Raw genomic sequence first — 25323 nt, 5'->3', positions numbered from 1 at the left:
ACACAATATTCTGATTAGCCTGAATATTCCACTTTCTTCTTAGGTTGCTGTTTCCGACAAATTATCATTTTTTGTCTAATTATTAGTCAGTGCACCCACCCATAAAATTATGCTGGTAGCAATAAACTGCAATGGGGTTTGTTCATTAGGTGCAATGTGCACACAGAAGATATTTCAACTGCAGTGAACTTTGACATTCCCAATCACATGGATCTGACGTGTGTCGAAGGACTTGGTTTAAATTTCAACGCATTAGATCACGACCACTACTTAAGAATTTATGAATGTGGGGATATTTAAAAAATTATATCACCAGAAAGCCTGTTAAAGAATCACATTCTTTTATTTTTCATCATAAACATAATCTTACTACAACTCTTGGTTTTATGTCTCTGAAAGCAAGTTGTACAATAAAATGATATGTAAGCATTGATATTAATTTTGTTTAAATTCTATAATTAAGGTTTGATGAAAGTCATCACTTTTTTTCAATTTTCCATCAACATATGCAAAATTCCCAAGTAATTGAGATACAGTGTGCATTCAGTGGCTGGATTGCCCGAAAATTTCAATCACCTATTTTAAGTGGAAAAAGGCACATGCTAATTACCTGTACTTGCAAATGAATGATTTATATTTAGTCCAATGCCACACTGTCCTTTTGGAAAATAAATACATACACATGCACACCAAAATCAGTATAGCCAGCTAGAAACATTGGAGTAAAATGACCTACACATAACTCTTGACTTCTGACTTGCCAATCCAATCAAAAGTCATATAAAAAAAAACCCAAAATACATCAGGAGCAAGTGCATGTCTGACAACACAACAACAGGTGCACACACATACCATGTACGGGTACTGGTACACCTACCAATTGGGGGGGGGAATGGCCGTAATCTCTTGAAAATGACTCAGTTTTTACTCAATCCTTAACATCCAAATATAACTTTAAGGTACACATGTATTTGAACTAAGTGTACACAACACATGAAAACAATGTTTGAATCCTTGTGAGGTACTGCATGGTGCAAGGGATATCATAAGTTACAATTTCAAAACCTCCCGTATGAAGCAGAAAAAAAGGCAGAAAATACTGCAAATAAGCAGTTTTTGTCATTGCATTGTTGCTGACAGAAGTGCTATGTAAAATGACTGGGTAGGCTAAAAATAAAAACAACAAAAAAAAAAAAAAAAAAAACATGTCAACACAAAACAGAAGTCTCTCAATCTATGAACAGATACGTTTGTACACAACTCCAAGATACTGTTACAAATACATGTACGCCGCCATTACAAAAGGAGGGACCGGAAAACTCGTACTGTAATACATTTAAAATCCTAAAAGCTTATGAATGCTTGTACATGTAAATGTATGTGTAGGCATGGTTTACATGTACAACATACCGCCAGATTATTGCGATCAATTAAGACCAATATGTGATTGCTTACCACTGCAAGTGATCAACGGTCAGTTGTGAAACAACTGCACAGCATAAAACAGAAAACTCCCCTACCTTCATGGTATTCATGGAGGCGGATATATGCCGGTATCTCCTCCGCTTTCAAAATCCTTTCTCCTACGTGTACGCATCAGACAGAAAGGACCCTACACTTTGCACCTAAACAACGTGACTAAAGCCCGGCCATGCTGAATCATCACGGGTCCAACAATCACGGACTGCGTGCTCCCCATCAGGGCGAGAAAGTGTGAATGGCAAAGCCAGGGGCTCAGCAGACAGAGACGCTTTGAGAGATGGGAGGCCCTGCGTGTGATGAGTACTGATTAACCCAAGGAGACAACAGGAAAGCATGCGCAGGAACCTGGGAGCTGTGTGCATATGCTTGTGGCAGTGTGGGCGGGCGACTAATGAGAAATGAAGACACATGAATCCACTGACGCATTATGAATCACACACAAAGGAGATCGGAACCAATTTTTTCTCTTCGCGTCTGTTGCCGCATGTGATTCCAAAAAAAAAAAAACCATGCAAAATAATCAAAATATCAAACGTTTTACAGGCTTGGTCTGAACCTCAACATGGAAGTCACCGTCCTCAAATATCAATGACTTTCTTTACATGTACAAGTACATGTACACTCAACAGCATCTGAATATTGAAAGCATCCCTTGAAAATTCCCAATTCATAAATGTCAGCAAACAGTGACACATGTTGAGTCATTCTCCAGCATGGCCTCTCTCTCTGAACCTTTAATCAGTCCACAATTTTTTTTTTAAATTCGAAACTGATGACCACAGTGATTTTTTTCACAACGATTGTCCTGGAAAATATGATGTGACGTGTTCAGTGTGAAATTTTAAGGTGCGGTGAGGGGCTCACAAAGGAAGAAGCAACAGGGCAGATTTGGGGTACTTAACCTCAACTTGAAGCAGCATGCCCATTAATTTAAGGAATGTATTCAAGAGAGGTATACATGACACAAATACGTATACAGTACACTGCAAGCTGCAGCATTCTGCCTTGTATTAGTTGCTGAAACCAAGAAAAGTTCTGCTTCTGGTTTCCCGACCGACCCAAATTTTTCGTCTGACCCCGAATTTTTATCAATTTAAAAAAAAAATTTTTTTTTAATTAAAAAATTTTCGTCTGACCCCGAATTTTTATCAAATTGAAAAAATAAATAAAAAATTTTTAAAAATAAAAATAAATCCAGATGCCCTTTTAGTCTTCACAAATTGCTTATCAAAAGCTTTTGGTAATGTCAAAACACTTGTATTTAAATGTTTGCCTACTTGCATGTACATCTGCAATTTGAGAAGAAAGTTCTGCTGTTTTCACAAGTTCCCTTTGCCATTCGCTACTGCGGTAATGGAAAAGGGAGAGCTAATGCTTCCCGCTGCACCATTGCCAGAGACGGCATGACTGTAATGCAGCAACCAGTCAATGCCTCCCGGCCAAATAGAAACTGCATGTCGAAAAACATTAATGGAACAACAAAATTTCCGTTAAAGTTTTGATTCACAGAATTTGATATGTCTATGTATGTACATTTTCTGTGTTCGTGAATGTAATCTGAAGCTATCGTATATCATTTGTACCAGTACTTGAAGCAAACCTGTTTCCACAGGCAAGCGTGTTCCATGGTTCATCACCCTCCTCCCAGATGCATCACACACTTTCACTATACAATATATTGACACTGTTGGTCAGGTCACTTGGTCAGACTGGCGTTGTGCATAGTAGTGTGTATGACCCAAAGTCTCTCTTATGTTTAAGAATCATAGACAGTCACATTCTTTTGCATCACTTAAGACAAGTTTGATCATTTTTCTGGCCTTATTTTTAAGCTTTCACAGTGTAAATCACATAGTTCAGGCTGAAATGAAGATATAATTAAACACCCCTATCTGCAAAAAAAATTACTCCCCACAGAAAAGATTCTGCCCTACCAACCTTATTTTTCAGAGCCATATAATGGGAAGCAATGAATTTTTTTTGAGGGGGGGCCTAATGTCGTCTAAACATGTTGCAGATTATGCTTGCAGTTTCAAATAAGAAATCCAGAGGACAGCAGATATCAAGAGTGCTTCGCTAAGTCCTTGCTGCTGACATCTAGAATATATGGGCCTGTTCCGACAAAATAAGCTTAAAGTCGCACTCAGCTATTTCCTCTTATGATGGTTCAATTTGTGGGGGAAACTTTTGGGTTTTGTTATATTTGGAAAGAGTAACCCTTCTTCTATTTAATTCCAAATTTTTGAGCAAGACTAGATACATGTAGTAAAAATCTTCGTTTTCTTACAAAGTTTGACGATAGCATTATTAGTTCGCGGTCAGAAATGTTGAAACAAAACCTGAATACAAAGAAACAAAGTGCCCGAAGAATGCCACATTGCCATCTGCTTTTACCCCAAGTGTTGTATTGAAAAAAAACCCCAAAATCTCAAGTTTTAAAAATGCTGATTATCGCCTCATTTTTTGGGGGTGACAGGCCCACATCTGTGCATTCCCTGTGAGTCTGCTGACACTCATAATGGTGTCTGTGCCCCAGCTATGCTGACATGGGGGGGGGCACTGTGAAAAAATGTTACATGGACACCTACGGTAGCTACACCCACTACGACGATCCAGTTTTGTATGCCTTTTATGAAATTGAATTCCATCCAATTTCAGATTTACGTTGGTCGTTTCTCATAAACGTATTCTAAAATAAATCATTCCAAGTCTACAAATACGGGTACATGTAACTAGATGGGAATCAAATTGCCTAAGTTGACGAAATCAACTGATATTCATGGGGCCAGGTTTTCTCCCCGAGTTTTTGTGAGAAAAACAGCAGTACATGTATGTATAATAAAGTCCATGTAAATAATTGCTGAGAAAATACGCCGATCACACTAACACTTGCATAAAAAGTGAAATGGGACTTTGTGAACATGCACAAAGTAGTCACTAACTTGATAGAACAACTACCAAAAGCAATTTTACATTTTTATTTACATTTTTATTTTGATATGTTAAAAAGAGGAAGAAAACAAATTATACCAGTAACAATGCTGAGTCATGGCAGATTCTACATTGAAACCCGTGCACACGTACAGTAGCCTGAATTGCAATGTGTCACACCAGTATTGTACATGCACATGTACACAAAATGATCATAAATTATGAATGCAAGAGCAAACGGTAACTTAACACCTGCCCAGATTTCAAAAGGTACGTTGGTTTTGTCATCAACTCTGACAAGACAACAGACATCCCTAGTTTAAGAAAAAAATGTACTCGACCCCCGGTACATGTACGTGGCTACAATGGAAAAAAATGAGACAGCTATTGAATCGGTGAAGTGGGCTCTATCTCATTTGAACCACTATCGAGGAGAAAACTGACAACATGGTAGCCGTACTAAAACAATACAAAATGCAAAACTGCAATAATCCACCTGTAAACAAGAACCACCCCCAACCTGCCCCCCCCACCCCAGGCACCTCCTCCACGAATTTTCGACAATTTTTCCCCCTTTTTCTAATCTGAAATGGGAAAAATCTTCAAATCCATACCAACAGATAGCAAAAATGAATCAAAAATTGAATAAACTCGGACCAAATATACATGTACCGGTAACTAACAATCACACTAGTCACTACAAAATGCCCCACACAGCTGTACCTCATGAGACACCAGTCACGTTACTGAATTCAAATTTAAGATGCATCAACAAGCTCTACTATACTGTGTTGTGCACCTTCTTCCAAACTGTTTTCGAAAGGGTGCTGATTTCCAACCTCAAATGAGACATAGAAGAGGAGAGTGTGGCTGCTTACCTCTCTTCCATCGTTGCCTATCTGAAGCGACTGGAACATGTTATTCACCTTACTAACATCACCTGATCGGACCTGGAACAAGCAGAAACAAAGAAAGCTACAGTGTAAATAAGACAAAACACAAATCATTTCTTGTTCTTGAGCAAATGTAACTGAATTTCGGTGCACACTGCTTCTACAGTATGCATATTTGTCATTTCATCAAGTATGACATAATGTACTTCCAATTCATGAATAAACATGAAATACAAGACAAAGATGACTGTAAAACTAATCCAAATTATAAGCAAACATGTACATGGTACAAATTATGTACTCAATAAATGAACTGACCACACATTTTCAGTTTTTCCTTGTACAAAATGCAGTCCAAACAAATCCATTCAAATACTGTTTTGAAGCCCAGTAATTTGGAGTGCTGTGTTTCTACATTCTCTTTGCAGGGATTTGGCATTCATTCCCCCCCCACAACTCCCACACAAAGATGGTGTTCAAATAAAGGGGTATAGGATTGCAGTGAAGTGAGTGACAAAAGCCGGAGGAGGCTTCTCAGCATTTTTACGGTTCACAGCGATTCACCCAGACAGCATTAACAATATTGCGTACAGCGTTATCAGCGGACATTACTTCTCTTGATTCAACACTTTGGTGGGTCCAACAACTCCGCTCTTGTGAGAAGGCTAATCAGGGGTGAGATTGACCAATCATAAAAACAGCTGAAAAAGGCATAAAGAAGCTGAACTGTGAAAATCTCCTGTACTTTTGTACACAGCCAGTGAGGGAAAAAAGCTCAAATCCAAAATCTCACCCCTGGCTAACAGGGGGTTTGCATGGCTGCCAGGGTTCGACCTTAACGCTGGTCCACTGATTGGTCATTGATACAGGTAGTTGTGATACTGGTGATGTTGCGGTTGTGATTTTGTGTTTGGTTTGCGCGTTACATACAGATACCGGACACGGTCCAAAACGAACATGTACATGTATGCACATGTGCATTTCGCTGGGTGTACATATGCGTGTGTACATGTACGTATTGCAAAGAATGTACATATCCACGTACATGTACATAAACTGTTCGTAATAATATGGGTTTTTTCTGTCTCTTGGATTGTGAATAAAACAAACCATTTTCAGCAGGTAACCACTTTGTCTATGTGTTTAATTTGCTTGAGTACAGTTATAATCATGGATATTCTGGAAATTCTTTCATGTAAGTCCCATGGCCATTTATGATTACTCATCAACAATCAAAGAACAGTCAGCGCAGAGATCACACTGTTATGCATGATTTGGGAGCAGAAAACACTACTGCCAAAAAGAATGTTGAAATCAGGGAAAGATGCGGACTGGTGAAAATGCGGGCAGACTTGTAAAATAGCCATCACTGCTGGCCTGGCTGGCAAGTGAGAAAAAAGGTTAAAGGCAAACCCTGGCTGCCATCTTGCAGGCCAATGTTTTTGTTCAACAGGGTATGCACAAGGGAAGTTTTACATGTACTGTGGAACACAAGAACTGTCCAGCAACATGGCTACCACGCAAAGCCCCTATACTATACATGATTACCACACTACATTCTGCAGACTTTTACCCATTCACTGAAAGTGCAGTCAGTTCAAAACAAAGCCTAAAAAATCTTAAGGTCCTGAACCATGATATGCAATTTACGAGTAAGTTTCATTGTGTCACACTTGATTTTCTTCAAAATACACGTATACAGTAATATGTTCACAACAAAAAAGACCAACAAAACATTGCCATACAACCCTGACAGTCCAAACTCCACTCCTGAAAGAGTTACACCGTACAGAATGGCCTGTGAGCATATATAATTCAGCATTTTCTGAGAACTCAGGTCCTGTGCAGCGCTGTGAACATGTGTAAAAACCACCAGTGCATTGGCACTGTGCATGCACCCACAGTACAACGCCAAGACTGCCCTGAATGGGAATTTCCCACACACACACACTCACAGCGGGCCCTGCATAAGTCTAGTACACATCCAGTCAGCGGGCCGGGCATTGTCTGGCTCCCTCCACACAAAGGATTCGGTGGGCTTATGTGAACAGCATTTCTGATGACCTGAGTGCATAGGGCCATAGCATTACAATCTCTTCTTTGTGCAAGGTTTTGATGTCCTACAGAACATGAATTTAATTCAAAACTGACTCTCCAGTGTAACAAATACGACCATTTCAGTTTCAGTCCGATTGTTTCTCCTCATAGAAATGTTCGTTCAGCGTAGGTACATGTACGATGTAGTTCTGTGCAATCTTTACCTATGGAATAATTGTTTCAAGTACACACATATCTCAAATTACTTTCACCACTCAAAGGATATTGAATATTCACCTAATTTTGTCTTGAGACAAATAAACATCAGCCAACTCAGAATAAAATAAAAGAGAAAATAAGATCACATTTCGAAAGCCTTTAACTACACATTATGAGTACTTCCCCGGCTTTCAGCCTTCAGGGCAGAAAAGGTTATTCAGCATTCAAGTCAACAACTTAATGATAACTAATTTAAATGACTGATAAATTAATTTGCCTGATCATTTTAAAATATTTACAAGCAAATTTGATTTACGCATGACTGGACTATTTTCTTTGTGGGAATAAAAGGTTCTGGTGATCGGGCGTAAGACTGGGAGGAACATGAAGTACCACTATCCATGAAAAAAAATCCCCAGAGGCTTGCAGGGCCCACAGCAGCCTAGCATTTATGGTATGCATTTGTATTTGCCTAAGACACGCTTTCAAATACCCACTTCTTGTGTTCTACATCACGTTATACATGTACATATATGTAATACTACATGTATCTTAATGGAAATCTCAGGATTTGCCAGATTATGAGACATTTGAAAAAACCTGAAATAAAAAAAAAATGATGAAAAAAATCCTGGAATCGGGAACAATCCTGACAAATCTCATCCCTAAATAATTTTATATTGTTTCGCATACTGGAATAAATGCACATGCGTGTACACTGTACCGTACATACAGTTTGGTAGTATCATACATGTAACTAGTACAGTACTCTTCCATTTTATCATCAAAACAGATACTGCACCAATCCAAATCAACATTATTTGTAAACTGCAAATGGAAACTTTACCAAAAATTACCAAAAAAAAAGGGAATTCTTGCCTGCATCATGCACCTCAGCTCCTGTGATTATGCAACTATACACATGTACCAACAAAGCATACGAGTAAAATTAAGTGTAGGATATAGGTACATCCATTGTTTGTAGATGAAGCTACTCTGCAGCTGGCGGCAGACGAGCAGGGTAGCAGCAGCAAGCAGAACGAGGAGTTGGCGGTGGCATGGGCAGATACAGTGGAGAGCATGGCTCCCGCGTGGGTCAGCTTCACCCCCACCACGGCCGGCTAGGCACTGTCTGTCATTATGTATGCACGCTAACCTGGCTCAGACACATCAAGAGCTGGGCTGGCTTGGCTTGGCCAGCCTCCCCCGACCCACGGGCCAATGAGTCACTGCATTGTGACAAAGATGTATCTATTGTACCAGGGATGACTGCTCTGATGGTGGCAAGAGTTGATGGGAGCAAGAGGGATAACACACTCGGGAGAGACATATTATCAACACACAAAATACAAATGTAGAATACTGTCTTGCCTTGAGTTACTCTCTCACAAAAAGGCACAGGTCACCTTCACCAAGCCCTTTATCTAGACAAATCATCACATCCTTACCGGTATCTCAGATCATAAATTGATGGTGAACTATGCTGAGTACCAGTGGGGAATGGAAGCAGACTGCTGAATCATCGTCCCTGATTACAATTGGCAAATGAGTTTGGCTCGGGCTCAAATGCCTCAGATAATTTAGAAAGACATCAGAAGTCACCGGAATACACGTGCGCGAGGCCTTGCCAGCACCCTGGTTGAGGTGTCAGTTTTTATCCATGTTAAACAACCAGGATTATCGTACAGGACTAAGGCAGTCAGGTCTTTGCTCCATTGAGAAATCACAGAGGCGCATTGACAATAGATATAGCCACATGTGGCTCTCCAAACACAGTAGAATATGATGCAAGAAGCCTGAATGTGCATGATGTCATGTACATACGACGTACCGGTATCACAGGGACATTCACAGGGAACACAAGACGGAAACCAATATTGAACATATCGAAAGCAAGCCAGATTGACAAAATGAATCTCCAGTTGGTTGTTGCATTAATTTGGCCTGGAAATTATACATGTAAGTGCGACATACATACATGTCGCAGTAAACTGTACACAAAACTTGCAGCTGAGGGAGCGCAAGTGATCGGGCTAATTCAAAAGCCAGGTTTGAAGCATGGTCACAGGGCATCACAAAGAGCCACGGACTGGTCTTAGACTGTGCGATTACAACCAGGAGAGTGGCTTTAATCAGCCAATACTGCAGCTGGATATCGCGACTTCTTGTCTATCACAACGGTAGCATACTGTGTGCACACCACATCCCTGCGTCAAAGGACAAAGTGCGTTGGAGAGCAACCACTCATGAAAAGGTTTCTCAATCTGTTTACACCTGTTTTCGACTGTTTCTGCGGCGGTTTCTTTCATGTCAGTCAAACGAAACAGCTAATTAAATGGAAGCACCACATGGGTATCCAAGTTATGGACATGTACATGTATACATATAGTTATGTATACATTGTAATATCTTATTCTCTTGACAGGAAGGCATTACGTACATTATGATCGGATTATTATTATTGCAGGGAACTGATTTCTAAGTTATCTGGTTCAGTTTAGAGTTTACCGTTCATAGGGAATAATCGATACATCAAATACACACTTTGTTCCTGAAGGATCGCAAGCACTCCCCATCCCTGATCATTTTCCTGTGGGGTTCGTCATCATTTCTACTGCATACCAGCCTACCTTTTTATACACCTGTTTGCACCTACAGTTATCCAGCTTTAACCGACAGAGCTATTACCTCATAATTTTCGTGACTCTGGTAGGACTTTGTGCCCTCTATCTTGTTTCAACAAATGCCCTTTTCTGTTAATGGCATAAAGAGTACACGCATGTGCTATATGTGCCTGAACACACCAACCAGCCAACCATCAAATACATTTATACTCAATACTGGATTTCCAATACATCTGTTTGTTGAAAAATGCGATATCAACAGACTCTACTGGCAGGGCAACAGTGTACCAAGAACGTGCAGACATATGATTCCAGGGCATGGCATCATCCAGGACATAATCAGTGAGGGACTGCTTGAAATAAGTCTGACCAAATAATCTAAAATGGCCATCAGCATTGCTGTGGGCTAGACGTACAATACACTATACATCGGCAGGAGAATCAATCTGTTCTTCTGTAGAGTGAAATGTCAGAGATATGTGAACAGTACTCCATCAGCCGGAGCCTATCTGGGAACACAACTTATCTCTAACTGTCTGACTGGCAATGATTGGCTTTTTTTTTTAAAAACCACACCTACATGTACAATATGCCAACAATAAGGCTTACAATTTCAATTTATTTGGGGTGTTACCATACAATTATCGGCATATTAATCTGCAAATAAAAATGATGACAACTCTTACTGAACATGTACTGACTTTTTTCACAGGTGTTTTTCCTGTGATATTGCTAGTTCCAACTTCTGATCAAAATAATCAAACTGTTTCATGCAGATTGCAGACAACAGCTACTGTCATTTACAGTTCCCACATCACGTTTTCCGATATGTTTTATTTCAACCAAAAGCAGATGTGCAACGTGAGTTTCGACAAATGTCTGAAGGAAATGTAGACATTTAAAAACTGGTCCAACCAGTACTGGAGTCCCCTTCGTTACTGAATATCTGATTGGAGTTGATTTACAGGCAATAGTACCTGTCCACGTGTTGCCATAACCGCACATCCAATTGTGTACACATGTACTGATGAAGACTTCTGTCAAGTGCTTCAGCCTGTTTGTGTGTACTTGCTCATTACATACACGCACATGCCAACATGAGACAACATTTCCATCAGTCTTCACTGGAATAAGTCATTAAAAAAAGGAAAGAAACTTCCATTTTGGCCAAATTTTATCGAGGCAAAGATATCCAATGTTTGTGACAGTCGGTAGCTCAAGCTATTACGACTTTCCCACCCAAGAAAAGGAAACTAGACTCAAGTTGCATGTGTTCCTGTCGCTGGCTGGCAGGCAGGAGGTGTCACCTACAGTAGTGCATGCTGTTTCAGGTACTTGATGACATTATCGACCTAATACAGAATGTTGAGGTGTGGCTGCCAGATGAATGGCATTATACCTAGAATGCTGGGTATGCATACACTTCACTCTCACTACTGCATTGAAGGTGACAAACATCGGAAGGGACCAGCCTGGTTTTGGTTTTATTGTTGGTGTCATTCTAGTTTGGTTCGGTGATTTGGGTGCGGTATTGCTATGTTACAAACGTCAATGTCCACACGATGCCCCGACTTCTCTACCGGTGGCTGTAGTCTTTCTTGGACAACTACATGTAACTCTCTGGATGTTCTCTGGAGACTTTCCTCCGAAGGTTTCCAACTTCTACAAACTGAGCATCACGATACCATCCAAAATCCAAAGCCCTCAGGTGATTTTCCAATTCCAAATCCCCTCTTCATGTCTGCCTTTGATCTAACAAAGTTGGTGGTCACTCAGCTGCCTGTTGCTATGCAAGCTCTAGCCAGCATTCGCATGAAAATGAACCAAACTATACAGTCTGGCAAGTCAAGTTTTAATCATTTTTATTTGTCAAACAGCTTGAAAACACCCCTTTTCCTGATTGGTTTAAATGCCAACTTACTGATATTCATGAGCTTGTGAATATATAATAAGGTTAATAAAAAATGACAAACTACCTCTGACTTGAAATGGAAGGCAGTAGTTTTTCTGGTGTGAAGAAGAGAGTATTTGATATCGAAAAATTGTATATTTTACTGATAAAATTACAGGAGATATAATCCAAACTTGCCAATTTGCAAGTTGACATCCGAGACCAACCATTAACCAATGTTTATAGTTTTTACCAAAAGGTAAATAGGGACAAACATATGGCAGTACAATTAAGTACAAAAGAAATAAAATGAAAACATTAGCATAAACTCACAAACAGGTCAAATATTAGTTAAAGAATGTCTCAGTTCTTTTATCAGTGATACTGCTCTACTTTAACCCTGGTCTGGTCATTTCCAACCCGAGTGTCCCAAATGATATGATGTGAACATTAAAACAAATATACTTAGACTGTTTTTTTTTCAAGCAAAATACTGAAAAACAAATATCTATGTACCGTAACGAAACTACTAAAACAACACGTACCATATACAAGACGGAATGAAAGCACTTTCACAAGTGCACACAATTCATAGCATGCGCAGACACACAGACTGGTTCCCGTCCCGGCCCTACGTTCAGCAGGAGACTACATAGGGAACGGGAACCAGTCTAATGTGCGAATTCCGCTACTCGCAACCTCATCTCCATGGTGTCAAGCAGCATGGCTACTATGGATTGGAAATAAAGTAACAACTTGGGACAAGGTTGCATCATGCTGCATTGACTAGTCTTCATTCCAGCATCAATTTTATTGTTTATTGCAAAAAACCTGAACATTACTGTGTTGTATTTATATCAGTGGTTGAAGATTTGACTCGAGCGGAGGTAATTTTGCCTTTTGCAACAGTGTGCACATGTGGTAGCTAGCTGCCCATTTTGTTATAGTCTCGACTGGTCTCGAGGGGGAAACCCGAAACTATGGCATCTGAGACCGAGACCGGCGCTTTCGAGACAGAGACCGGCCCTCCCAAGACCGAGACTTTGACACGGCGAGACCGAGACCGCAAAAACGGTCTCGAGATCTACAACAATGATCCACACATAAATTTCTTCTAAAACTCATCAGTTTGCTGAGATATCATGTTTTTATTCCGTATAATTTTCCACTCAATTGATAAATAAAACATAAACCACCAACACTGTGTACCTTTTTTGTGACAATTCTTCCATTTGGCACACACTGCGGTGCACTCCCTTAGCCGGGGCCAGCCGAGCTGGCCGGGGTTTTCCTGTTTGACCACATGATCATTTCTTTTTAATCACTTGAGGGTACACCATTTTGCATTTTAAAACATACGAGCATAAAAAAATGTGTGTTTTTGTTTGTCTTTTCATATTTCCTTTTTTATGAAATTCGAGTGAAATTTGGCGCGCAAAACAGCATTTCCAGCACTGCGCCAGGAACGCGGTCAGCATGTGAGTGGCACATCAGAGCGGCGCATGTGAGCAGCGCAACTGGGACTGGCGGTGGCAGTCAGCCTTTAGCCGCGGCATGCACAAAGCTTCCTTCACTGTGGTCACATGGCCACCGTAAAGAATCAACAATCAACAACAGCGTGCATGTGGGCTACACTTGGGCCACGATGGCAATCAGGCTGAGGGGTTGCTTGAAAGCCGTGATTTGTCTAGGTTGTGGTCGTGACAAGTCGATTACAATGGCACTGGCAGCAAGCACGCTTGTGTCGGAGCAAACAGACGACGTGCAGTTTGCAGAATTGACTCATTATTAAAGTCTCCGTGCTCTTTTTCCACTCATTGTCAGTGATTTGGCGGCGGTCTCTTTGGATTGGACCTTCAAAAACTTCAAGTTAAGCGGACATACATGTAGCAGTGTGGGCGTTTCGAGTTACGGAGGTATTTTTGTACATAATAGCCTATTCTTTTGGCAGGAATGAAGGATGTCTTCAAGATAAGCAGAGTTTCCAGCTAACTGACTTTGAGTTTTCAAGAGTTTACTGTACATGTTCCAGTATCATTCAGAGACAGGGACACATAAGTACCGTACATGTACATACCGGGGTATTCACGTACATATATATGGACATGTATGTAGAAATCCACACAACAAGCAGACAATCACACTTTGTGATTAATTATTTGAGCACAGCACCATTTATACACATTCAAACATGCGAACATTCATGATCCTATGGCCACAGAAAGAAAAAAGATGGAACAGTAGAGTTACAATCGGGCAAAAAGTTCACATGCTTTGAAGCACGTGAATTGAAGCTGGGATTTATGATTGTGAAACACGTACTGTACATACAAAGCCAGAACATCAACCCTGTCTGGTGTTCATGGCCACATTGATCAACTCAACTCTGGCTCACAGACTGTTTCTGACACTATGCCCATATACGGCTTTCAATGCCTCTACTGAATAGTGGTCCCAAGGCCTGGTCAAGTCAACTCATTGCTAAAAGTAGAATGTGCTGATCATCAGGGGGATTGCAGGCCACTTCATTCCATATGGGGAACTCCTTCATTGGAAGTTCCAGGCATTTCAATACTTGAAACAAGTTCCCACTGAACCTTTTTTGGCAAAACCCAGACCAACGGTTATTTTTCCGTTTATACGTAAAGTCCAACATAAACAAGAAAATTGCATGAGGATTTCCTTTACAAAAGAAAACCAACGAAGCACTATTCAAGCATCAGATTTTGATTTGAGTTCATACTGTACAAGAAAATTTATATGGCCGTGTGTGCTAACTGACGCGACACGAGTGAAGACAGGAGAATTTCTGCAGGTACATGTAACATCAATGAGGCAAAAGATACATCAATCTTGCCATGTTGAAGTTCAAATTAAAATCCAGCTTTATGATAATCATGCCATATTACCAAAAAATATGACTAATACAACCACAAAGTTGTTCAAAATACGTGTACCGTTAACAGGCAAATTAAATTTATACTGTACAATCTCCTGCCCTGCTGAAATGTGCAGAAAACTACTGGAACCTGGCAAATGTCATATCTGGAATTTAAAAATTACCCTTAAAAAAAATTTATTTATGGCATCATCACGTCACACAACTGAACTACTGTAGTGCCTTTTTAAAAAAAAGAACACCTACCCTTCATTTTTCAGAATTGACTGAAAAATGCTCTACTCATTTAGACGATTCTCTCCGAGTGGAACAAGATCTGCGGAGGTCAGATCTTTTTAAATAATGGATATCGGAGATCCAATATCGAGAGTATTCAGTGTTTCTGTTGTGCCCCATAGTACAAGAAAATGGCTGCAGACATAACCAGACATTGAGGAAGCTGGAATGATTAAAAGGCATTTCAGTGACATGACTTTTCCCTGTGGACAAGCACCGGTATCAACAGATCACAACAGGAAAGCCATATTTAGAAAATGGTTACTGTAACGAAAGAATTGGCTATAAAAATGAAATTTGAGTGTACCGGTACATGTACCTGCATGCTACAGCAGCCTCTTCGGAAGGCACTGCTGCGAAATCTTAACACAATGCCTAGTGCTCTACCGCTACATGTGAAATGCACAGCAAATGTACACTTTGTATTGGAATCCCCAGATATCATGCAAGGACCCAGGTTACTATACTAAGTACCCACCCATACAGAATCCTGAATTTCCTCTTTCTGTGCAATCTGATTAGTTTAAAGCCCACCATGTGACCTCATTTTAACCGAGGGAATCTCTGATCAACTTCTTGTATAAACATGTATGTGACCTCCCATCTGCAATTTCTGCAAATGTCAAAATCAAAATTCATGGAAACACTGGGGAAATAAAGAGACTGAGTAATTCCATAAAAACAAGGTTTAAGTACATGTACACCAACATGTACCAGTGACGATAATGTGCAGCAGTTAGGCATTTGAGCTTGAAGAAAATTGAGTGAAATCAGACGTCTACCAGCAAATACAACATTGAAGTTTTTTTATCTATCTTTTCAGTACACTCAAAGGCCCTTTTGGCAGTTTCAATATCATTACAAAATATCAGAATTTTAAACTGAAAATTAAGTTTATATTTTTTATTAATATTGACTAACCGAGTGAGAATACTTTGGACAGCAACAATGCTGCTGCCACTCAACATAAACCGACCTGATTCAAAATCAGCCTAAATGCAGCATATACCCAAAATATTCGTTATAAATCATTAAGCCTCCCAAAGCATCAACTGATGAATTTTATGATGAAACGATAAGACTTAAGGCCAAAGGTACAACGTCCTCCTGGAAGTTTCATAGCTGTTGGCAAGATAATCACAGTGACCCTACAATATCCCAAATCAAAACTCTGCCTGTGTATTGTTTGTATAAAATAGACTGGCCCATTACAGAAGGTTAATCCAATCACTTCCACGTCATTAGATGATATACATGTACATGTATGTACAAATAATGATCATAGTTCTGCTTGCTTGAGGGAGCTTTGTTCTGAAGATACAGCTTGTTAAAGGAAATGTGGGGCAGAAACAGCATCCAAGAGTGAAGGGTACAAGCTATTAAACTCCCTAAAAATAAGTTTGGAACTGAAAGCTTCTGAAAGAGCAACTATATTACCCCAGGTCTGTAAACAAGGACATTTTCAAGCGAGAGATCAGCCCCTCCCCCCCAACATTCTCTGAACAACCCACAAAAACCCAAAACAAAAGTGCTGCGCTACTAACTTCAACAAAATAAAATCAACACATCTGAGCAGCGTTGTCTTTACAGAACAACCTACATACATGAACATGTACTACATACAACATTTAACCAAACTGTTAAGTTACACATGTATGTGTATGCTGTAGTAATACCACATAAAAGCCAATATGGGCTACGCTTTCTGTCTGTCTCCATTCTTTAATCAGTGTAAGGACAAGAAAAGTTCTGCTTCTGATTTTATGCCTTACCAGAGTAAGCTTGTGAATTTTTTGTAAGCTCTTGGACAAACACTGAATATACAGTGTTATACATGTAAGTCAGTGTAAGGGTAAACCCCATTATTAAAAATCAACGTTTCCCAACACAAAGCACCTCTTGTAATAGTTTGTGGTACCCATGGCTACATGTACATGTATCAGTACATGTACATCTGACCCGGACCAGGCAGCCGACACCAGCAAACAGGAGGTCGTGGGTTCAAGTCCCACCCAAGTAAGATTGTGAATTTTTCGCCAGCTCTCGGACAAAGACCGAGTATACAGTGCTATACATGGAAATGTATACGTCAGTGTAGGGGCAAAACCCATTTTTAAAAATTTAGAGACTGACAGACTTAGAAATTTGTGGGGGAGGCAATTTTTTTGTGTTGACTGAATGGGATATGCATTCCATGCGAATTCCAGCATAGACTACCGCGTATTTTCAGCTGTGCTACAAAAGCCACAGAAAAGTGATACAAACTTGCCTTCATGAAGGTAAAAACATTTCAGCTTGATAATTGTTAAGGATGATGGTCAATTCACACCAACATACACAATGCAAGTCACATCAGGAAACTGGCCAACAATATTCACCCACCATGCCCACGGCACTTGCATTGGGTGGTACATTGTAAGCATGGCTGATGCATCTCTGGGGTGAGCGACAAGCCTCGTACTGCAGCAGGAAATTTTGTGGAAGTGTGTAGTGTAGCGGACGTGTAGTGTTCATGTAATAACGCTACGGCTGGGAGCACAGACTGGTTCCTGCTTTCCACTATGCCTTCTTTGGCAAGTGCACGGCACAATGGGAACCAGAACAGCGTTGCTTTGTTGTAGTGAGCATTATTATGCACATGTTTTCATCATTGGCACCATGATAGCCAACTGTGAAGGAACTTCGAAAACAAGGGAAGTCTCTTCTCAAAAACTGCATACAGCAGTTGAAAAACAAACACAAGCATCTTTGCGACAAAATGTTTTTGAGAGGTGTTTTGTGAAGACAGAAAAGGTAACAAGAAATTACTTTTTGATTGTTTTGTATTTCTTTTTACTTGCCAATAAAAAAGAGGTCACGCTATAAAAATTGGGTCAGTTAGGAAACCAGAAGCACAACCTTTTTTGCACAGGTAGACTGGTATTCATGATTTACAAAGAGCTGAGCTTTCCAGGTCTGAAGGAAGAGTACCAATGTGGCCTTCTCATTCCAGTTTAGCAATTCAGATCCTCCCACCCAACAAAAGGCAAAGGCACTCAAGTATCAACGTATTCCACTCGCTAGATAGGCTGAAGACACAGCCTTACACAATCATCAGTTCCAGAATTGAGTTGAAGTCTATCACATAACATATTCAATCAAAACGACCAATACGCACTGGATCAGCAACTGTTGACATCACTGACCTAATACGGAATGTAGGGGTGTGGCTAATGGACAATCGGCATGCATTTTGCTCACTGAATACATGAATGTAAGTTTTATTGAATGCAGTGACAATTTGGCGGTACAAATCCTAAGCAGGTAGTGACATCTTATTGGACTTGTTCAATCTATTTGGATCAGCTATTATGTAAAGCAACAGACTTCCATTCTTTCTGATTTAAACAAGTTGCAAAGCTTTTCTCTTTTTGGGGGGGGATTCTTTTGTACTCATACACACTGTATTTCTTTCAGAAATTTTATCTGAGCATTTAGAATTAAATTGCTTCCTTTGGTCATGTACATTGCCGCTGTACATTAGCTGCAGTGTTATAGCGTGGTTGCAAGCAAATTTCTTATAAGTAGTTTCGATTTACATGTGCATCTAACAGCAGGATCTAGTGAAACCGTTCTGCATGCTGTTGCAATTTTTCAAGCGATGACTCAAGAAAAACTCACAGGAAACTTGATTTCATTGGACTGGACTTCCATCGAGAACTACTCAAAAGGTGAAATATTAAGTAAACAGTGTACCCACAAGAAAACTCACAAATGTGTGTGTTAGCCTAAAATCATCATGAACAAACCTTTCAGACAGGCTGCCACAAATATGACTACGATGGAGTTGGGAATGGATGCAGGAGCAACTGAAAATCACTACACCAAACAACAGCTTTACTGAACATTTTGTGTCAGCTCCACTGTGTTTGTTATAGCAACAATGCACGGTGCTAACTTTACAATGGGCCTCTCAGTTTGCTCTACATGAATGAATATCGACAAACTTCTGCAATGCGACCCTGGTTTCATTTGCAAGTGTGGTCAAGTTCAGCTTTACAATGTAATATTTCATCAGGTCATCAGCCTGACATGCAAATATGTTTTCACATCACAACAAGACCACACAATATTTTTATCAACCCGTTGCCATGGTTGCATCAGGTCATACATCAGTCCAATGTCTGAATTTCAACAAGAAGTGTGCTTCCAGCGTCACCTGGCCAAACCAACAGTAAAGAAGAGCTTTACCATTGGACAATTTTTAAAAATTTTACTTGTCTCTGAAACTGGCAAGTTTCATCTATCAAAATTTAGTGACAAGTACTAGTCATGCAACGTGACTAAATATCCAGAAATGCTGAAGTTGTACCAACTTGAAACCTGTGTGGGTAGGAAAATACATGTGGGAAATACAAAAGCACCAGTACTGGATGTGAAAACCAGTTAACCTGTTCAAACATGAGATGTCTGCTTTCCACTGAATGCTCCACCTTAATTAAAATGAAAAGATGCTCTCGCAGTCCAGTTTCACGTCACACCAATCTCGCACAGATAATGTAAACAACTGCACGTGGGTGCTGCACAGATTTTACACTTTTTGAGTGTGTACCTTTTCAGAGTGAATTGGCAAAGAGAACTTGAAAGTGCGGTGAAATTTGTGGATGAAATTCACAACTGAACGCAAATTCTGGAGTTTTGAGAAGTACTGGGGAGGAGGGGTATTGAGACGCCAAGCCCTCTTGCCAGGTGCAACAGGTCTACAGTGCTCAAGGAAATACTGCAAACATCAGGTTGGATTACAGTGATTTTGAAATGGTTGTGTTTAAAACATAAGTTGCGAGCTGAAGGAGGCAAGCTTACAAAACCAATCACTGCCCATGCTTCACTACAGTTGATGCATTTATGAAGCTCTTTATATGCGCAAGTGGGCAATATGACAGCACTGAGTGAGACCGCCATTTTGACTTGACAATCTGAATAATGGGCCTAAATCTAAAGTAAAACGTAATGAATGTTCAAAGAGATGACCAGAAACCAAAAGATGTTAAATCTTTGTTTAAAAGAGATGACTCAAAAGTAAGAGTTGTGAAAACCCATTCGTCTGTTTGTAACATAATGGTGTAAACACATTGTGTAGAGCTCTGGCAAAAAGTTTACATACACTTGGTAGAAAACAGTTTTCCTTAATTTTTTAGCAGTTTGAAATAGTTAGGCCAACTTTTTCTTTACGAGGTCAGACAACCTGTATCTCAACCTAATGTTCACAGTGTGTACTTCAACTTGAAAATACTCAGAGACATTTATTAGGGTTCAAAATATTAATACTTCTGAAAAAAAATGATTTCGTGAAAATTTCCACCTATCCCCTTACTGTCATTCACAATGTGGTCTACGGCAACGAGATGTGAAAAAAATACAGAAAGGGGCACTAAATATTAGGGTTGGAGTATGTAAAATTTTGATTTTTTGGTAAATGTAAATATGAATCACGTACATGGATATATCTCTGGGTGTTTTTATTTGACGCATACACCATGTACATTAAGGAGAGACCCATCTTGTCTGTCCTCATAAAAGGAAAGTTAGCAGGAATGAATCAAGTTGTGAGATTGGAGGAAAACTGTTTTTTGTTCCACCAGGTGTATGCAAACTTTTTGCCCCAACTGCATGCGACGAACAAGAGGAGCACTACTCAAACAACTGGGATCCACGTTAAGCGGGAGCACCGCCAGTTTTGCGTCCGACAGACCATGGTTATTGCCTGGTAACCTGTAATAAGGTGACAGGTCAGACGCCGAAATTAGCGCCAGGCCCTTACTGGCCTTCTTTCAGGTAATGACACACTTTATTCCAGAGAAATCATCAAAATATTTACCGTGGTGGGTAGGTTTGATTACCAGGAGCCTGGTGTCAAAGTCTCATTTTCCGACTGACCCTAATTTTCGGCACGACACTAAAATTTTTATGAGCAAGTTAGAAAAACAAAGTTTAAAAAATAAATCCTGATACCTTTTCTGTCTCCACAAAACACCTTTCAACAACCTGTTCTCATATTAAAACGCCTGCTTTCTTTGTGTTTGCCTACTTACATGTACATTAAAAATTTTTGAAAAGAACATTCTGTTATTTTCACGAGTTCCCCTTGCGTTTCGCTGTCGCAGTGGTGAAAACACGCGCAAAGCTCCATCCATAAAAGCAAAGCTGCACTGGTTCCCGCCATGCCGTACCCATTCCAAAGAATGCCTGAATGTCTGTGCATGTACATGTATGTCCTGGTCGATTTCGCTACATCAGCCGTACATGCACGCAACCCTACAAGCTACAGGTAAAAAAAAATAAATTGATGTTGCAGGAGGATTTCTGCAAGTTAATTCACAGAACTTTCTTGTCCATGTATGCATTCTCTGTGTGCAGGAGTTTAACTTGAGGTGGCTTTCCTGCTGCAGTGCAAGATTTATCGCCTGCCCATTTGGATGCATCAATCGCGCGATACACGGACATCATTGGCCAGTTTGCCGTCATGATTACACGTACCTCTCTAGCATTGTGTAAATTGTCCATTATCGTTGTGAATTGTCAACTGTAAAAAATTTTTATAAGGATTAAGGCAGATTTTATCCCTTTGAGACAATGTTTGGAAGCTTGTGCCCATTCGTGCAATTCAATCAGCACAGAAAAATTGACCAAAAAATTTTCTGACCCACTGCCCTATTTTTCAGAGGCATGTTATCGGAAGCAGAACCATTATTTTTTGGCCTAATATGAATTTACCTAAAATACCTCCCAGGTTCAGTGAAACAGCTCCCAAAAACCAATGAAATTGGAAAGCCCAGCAGCTGTTTTCACATTAACTTCCGGGCAAAAAAGCATAATGTTGACCCCTGAAATAACCACTGGTATCTTGAGTCAAAAATATACGTGTACAGTATGAACACTTAAAAACTGTACTCAAGGAAATTGTTACAATGCATTTCCAAAATGAGACCAGTTAATGTTGACTATTATTAAAAATGATTAAAAAATAGGACATCTCATGCACTGATTCACTGTCAGTTGTGCTTTCAAAGGTTCCACAGCTCAATCAATGCACACCTTTCTTGAGGAAAACCGAAACTGCAACTGCTAAGGGCACAATCGGCAAATATGTGCGTATGTACATGAGCATGTTATCACTCATACCGAACATAATGTACATGTGTACACCTGTATGTGTACATGTACAAGGATATCACTGGTTACAATCCCACTGTTCAGAATATAAGCTAATGTATTTTTGAACTAAATTTTTTTATGCAGTTTGTTTAACCCTAACCGCCAAGCATATTGATTGGCTTACACTACTCAGTACTACAAAATACTAAGTAGTAGCCTGGGCCTGAAGGACCTAGCGCTACAGATTACTACATCTGGCTAGGTTACTTCCGTTGCTACTCGTACAGAGAACAATAAAGCCATGCATTCATAGTGCCACAGCACTGTATGGTACATTGTCTTATCTATTGTATTTTATGGCTTCACAGAACAATAGTCATGTCCTCTTACAAGCGACAGTGCTCAGTACGACATTTTACTACAAGTAGTAATTTGTAGTATTATGTAGGGTTATGGTTAATAAACTGCAAGACAAAGAACAGACTCTAATCTTAACCCCAAATGAGGACGTACGCGTACCAATGTATGTCAAATTTAAAACCCATTTTTACCAATTAAATAACTTCAACCTAAGATCATTAAAATTCAAAACAGAGATTTGAACATTTTGGGCTTGATTTTCCTGAAAGTACCATGTAAAAACAAATGTGCATCTGGTTCCGTGCAGTCATGAATACGGATATTGGTATGTTGTCTGAACGTTCCTTGCAAAAATACTTGTGTGACCACAAAAAGAACGCGACAATTACGCGAGAGCACCTCTAGGTAGGACATGGTTTCTCTGATTTTATCTGTTCAAATAAATATCCAAGCATCCAAATCAAATGCAGTGTCATTTGTCTTCACAGCTCAACTACATGTCTGACAAGCTTAACCGCTAACTGCCCAAAACCTGCCATACTCCAACAGCAGGTTTTGTGAGGTTTGGGCAGGTTTGGTACCGTACCTGAGGAACTTGTTGTTGAATTTTGTGAGACTTGGGATGAAAGGCCCAGGGAGATGGTGTTGGATTCTGTGTGAGTTGGGACACACGCGGGTCACTGTGTGCAGTGTCTGGCTTGCTGTACCAATTGTTGGACTATGCATGATTTTGTCAGGTTTGGTACTGTTCAGTGCAAGTCATGCTATACTGCATAGACCCATCCATATCATATCACTCAAACTCCAACGGGCTCATTCTGTTGGAGTTTATCAGGTTTGGTACAGTAACGTGCATTTACAAGTACATAGACAAGTACATGAACCTGTTGGATTTTGTGAGGTTCAGTCTGCTTTCTAGTGCAGGAGCCAAGGGGGTTAGGGTTAAAAAGGCTTTTCTTCTGTTCATGCCAAGATGTGAATTCTGAATGTAGATTGCGTCATTGGGAGAAAACAAAGAAAACAAGGGAACCCTCGCCCTGTGTTCGTAGCTGATAAACCTTTGTGCGTGCCAAACAATGCATGTAGCCATTGTTTGGCACGCACAAGGGCTTATCCACCACACATTCTGAAAGACGGAATCAACATTCAGAATTCAAAAGGGACACCACCTTTGTGCATCTAGTCAACTCTTGTTATTACAAAATCGGCTATAACAAAATTCCGGTTATAACAAACATACATCTTTGGTCCCAGCGAAAATGTGCACATTTCTATGAGAAAATCTGTTACAGTGAAATCACACTATGAAATTCCTGTTAAAACGAAAGGTTTCATGACTCAATAGCCTGAAAAGCCATTGGTGACGACCCATTTATAACGAGCGTGGTGAAAACACATGTGCAGTGCACCACACTGGATCCCGCCGGACCGAACCACTGCCAAAGAAGGCATGATGGAAATGCAGCAACCAATGTACATGTACGATTTCTGCCAAAAACGGGCCGTACACTCTACTACATCGTGTACGAATGCAGCTCTACACTCGCGAGTCGAAAAAACACTGCGGTCACAGATTTTCTGCAGGTTCATTCACAAAAATTGATCTCATGTCTACCTGTATGATTGTGTTTTTTGTGTTCATGGATTTAATTTAGAGATGTATTGCTCGTACTTGAAGCGAGCATGTTTCCACTAAATTTCCAGCCGCAGCACGAGGCTTATCGCCCGCCCCTCCAGATGCATCACGCACGCTGAGATTGTTTATTTTGCAAGACACAGCTATCCAATCCCTACATTCCTTCATGACATCATGCTTCTTCTGCAACCATCTCGCTCGCGGGCTGCCGTGCCACAGTGGGCGAGTGAACTCGCATTATCCATCAATCGTGGTCATGTAGCTTGTGTCGAAAATCAAAAGACAGATAAAAAGTTAAATAAAAATGCCTCTCCATGACACAATTTGTGTTGGAAAGACTATTTATATGGATGGGGGCTCCAGTTGATGAGTCTTCACATTCTTGCAGGTACACACTGGCCTACATGAACATGACGTTTAGTTACTGTTAGCTTCGTCGTCATCCATGGTGATCAAAAGTCTTTTAAATCCTTGGATCAATGCTTTCACATGTATTTGCTTTTTATCTCATATGCACATTAAACATGTCATATGACAGTGAAGTTTATTATTTTAAACACATCACAACATATTTGAATAATCATAACCGAGGGATCTTTTAGATATCATTAACATCACTCACGTGTTCACATGTACAGTACACTGTACCTGGCATTGTACACAATTGACCCTACATGTATTCATGCAATGTACCGAAGTCACTGCTTTCCGCCTCCAATGAATTTCGGATACAATGAATATTTCTACTTGGTCCCATGGATTTTGTAATAACAAGAGTCAACTGTACCCAGTGGAACAAAAGGACTGGCCTGCAAGATGGCAGTCACCCAAATCCTCTATCATGAGTAGCTACACCACAAATTAATAGAGTAAAGCTTACACAAAGTGTAAAGTCGCACCAAATTTCAAAATTATTGGCTAAAGCTGATTTTCAAAAATTT

At 40.1% G+C, this 25323-nt stretch overlaps 1 protein-coding gene across 8 annotated transcripts in view; it reads right to left on the bottom strand.

The window, feature by feature from the left end:
- LOC110989498 (pumilio homolog 1-like) overlaps window positions 1-25323 on the bottom strand; it is a 50770-nt gene that overhangs the window by 23592 nt on the left and 1855 nt on the right. For 5 of the 8 annotated variants that reach the window (XM_087132913.1, XM_087132914.1, XM_087132912.1 and 2 more), the window contains exon 3: window positions 5292-5363. In XM_087132913.1, the coding sequence (XP_086989039.1) occupies window positions 5292-5363 (72 nt within the window). Of the gene's footprint in view, window positions 1-1520; window positions 1745-5291; window positions 5364-7051; window positions 7250-8441; window positions 8959-25323 lie in introns of those variants that run through there. The other 3 variants (XM_087132916.1, XM_087132915.1, XM_087132917.1) reach the window with 3 other exon arrangements.

This window comes from Acanthaster planci, linkage group LG02, assembly GCF_054643075.1.
Source record: "Acanthaster planci isolate LZ-2023a linkage group LG02, COTS_SCS, whole genome shotgun sequence".
NCBI lineage: Eukaryota > Metazoa > Echinodermata > Asteroidea > Valvatida > Acanthasteridae > Acanthaster > Acanthaster planci.
This window is presented reverse-complemented; position numbering and strand designations above follow the sequence as displayed.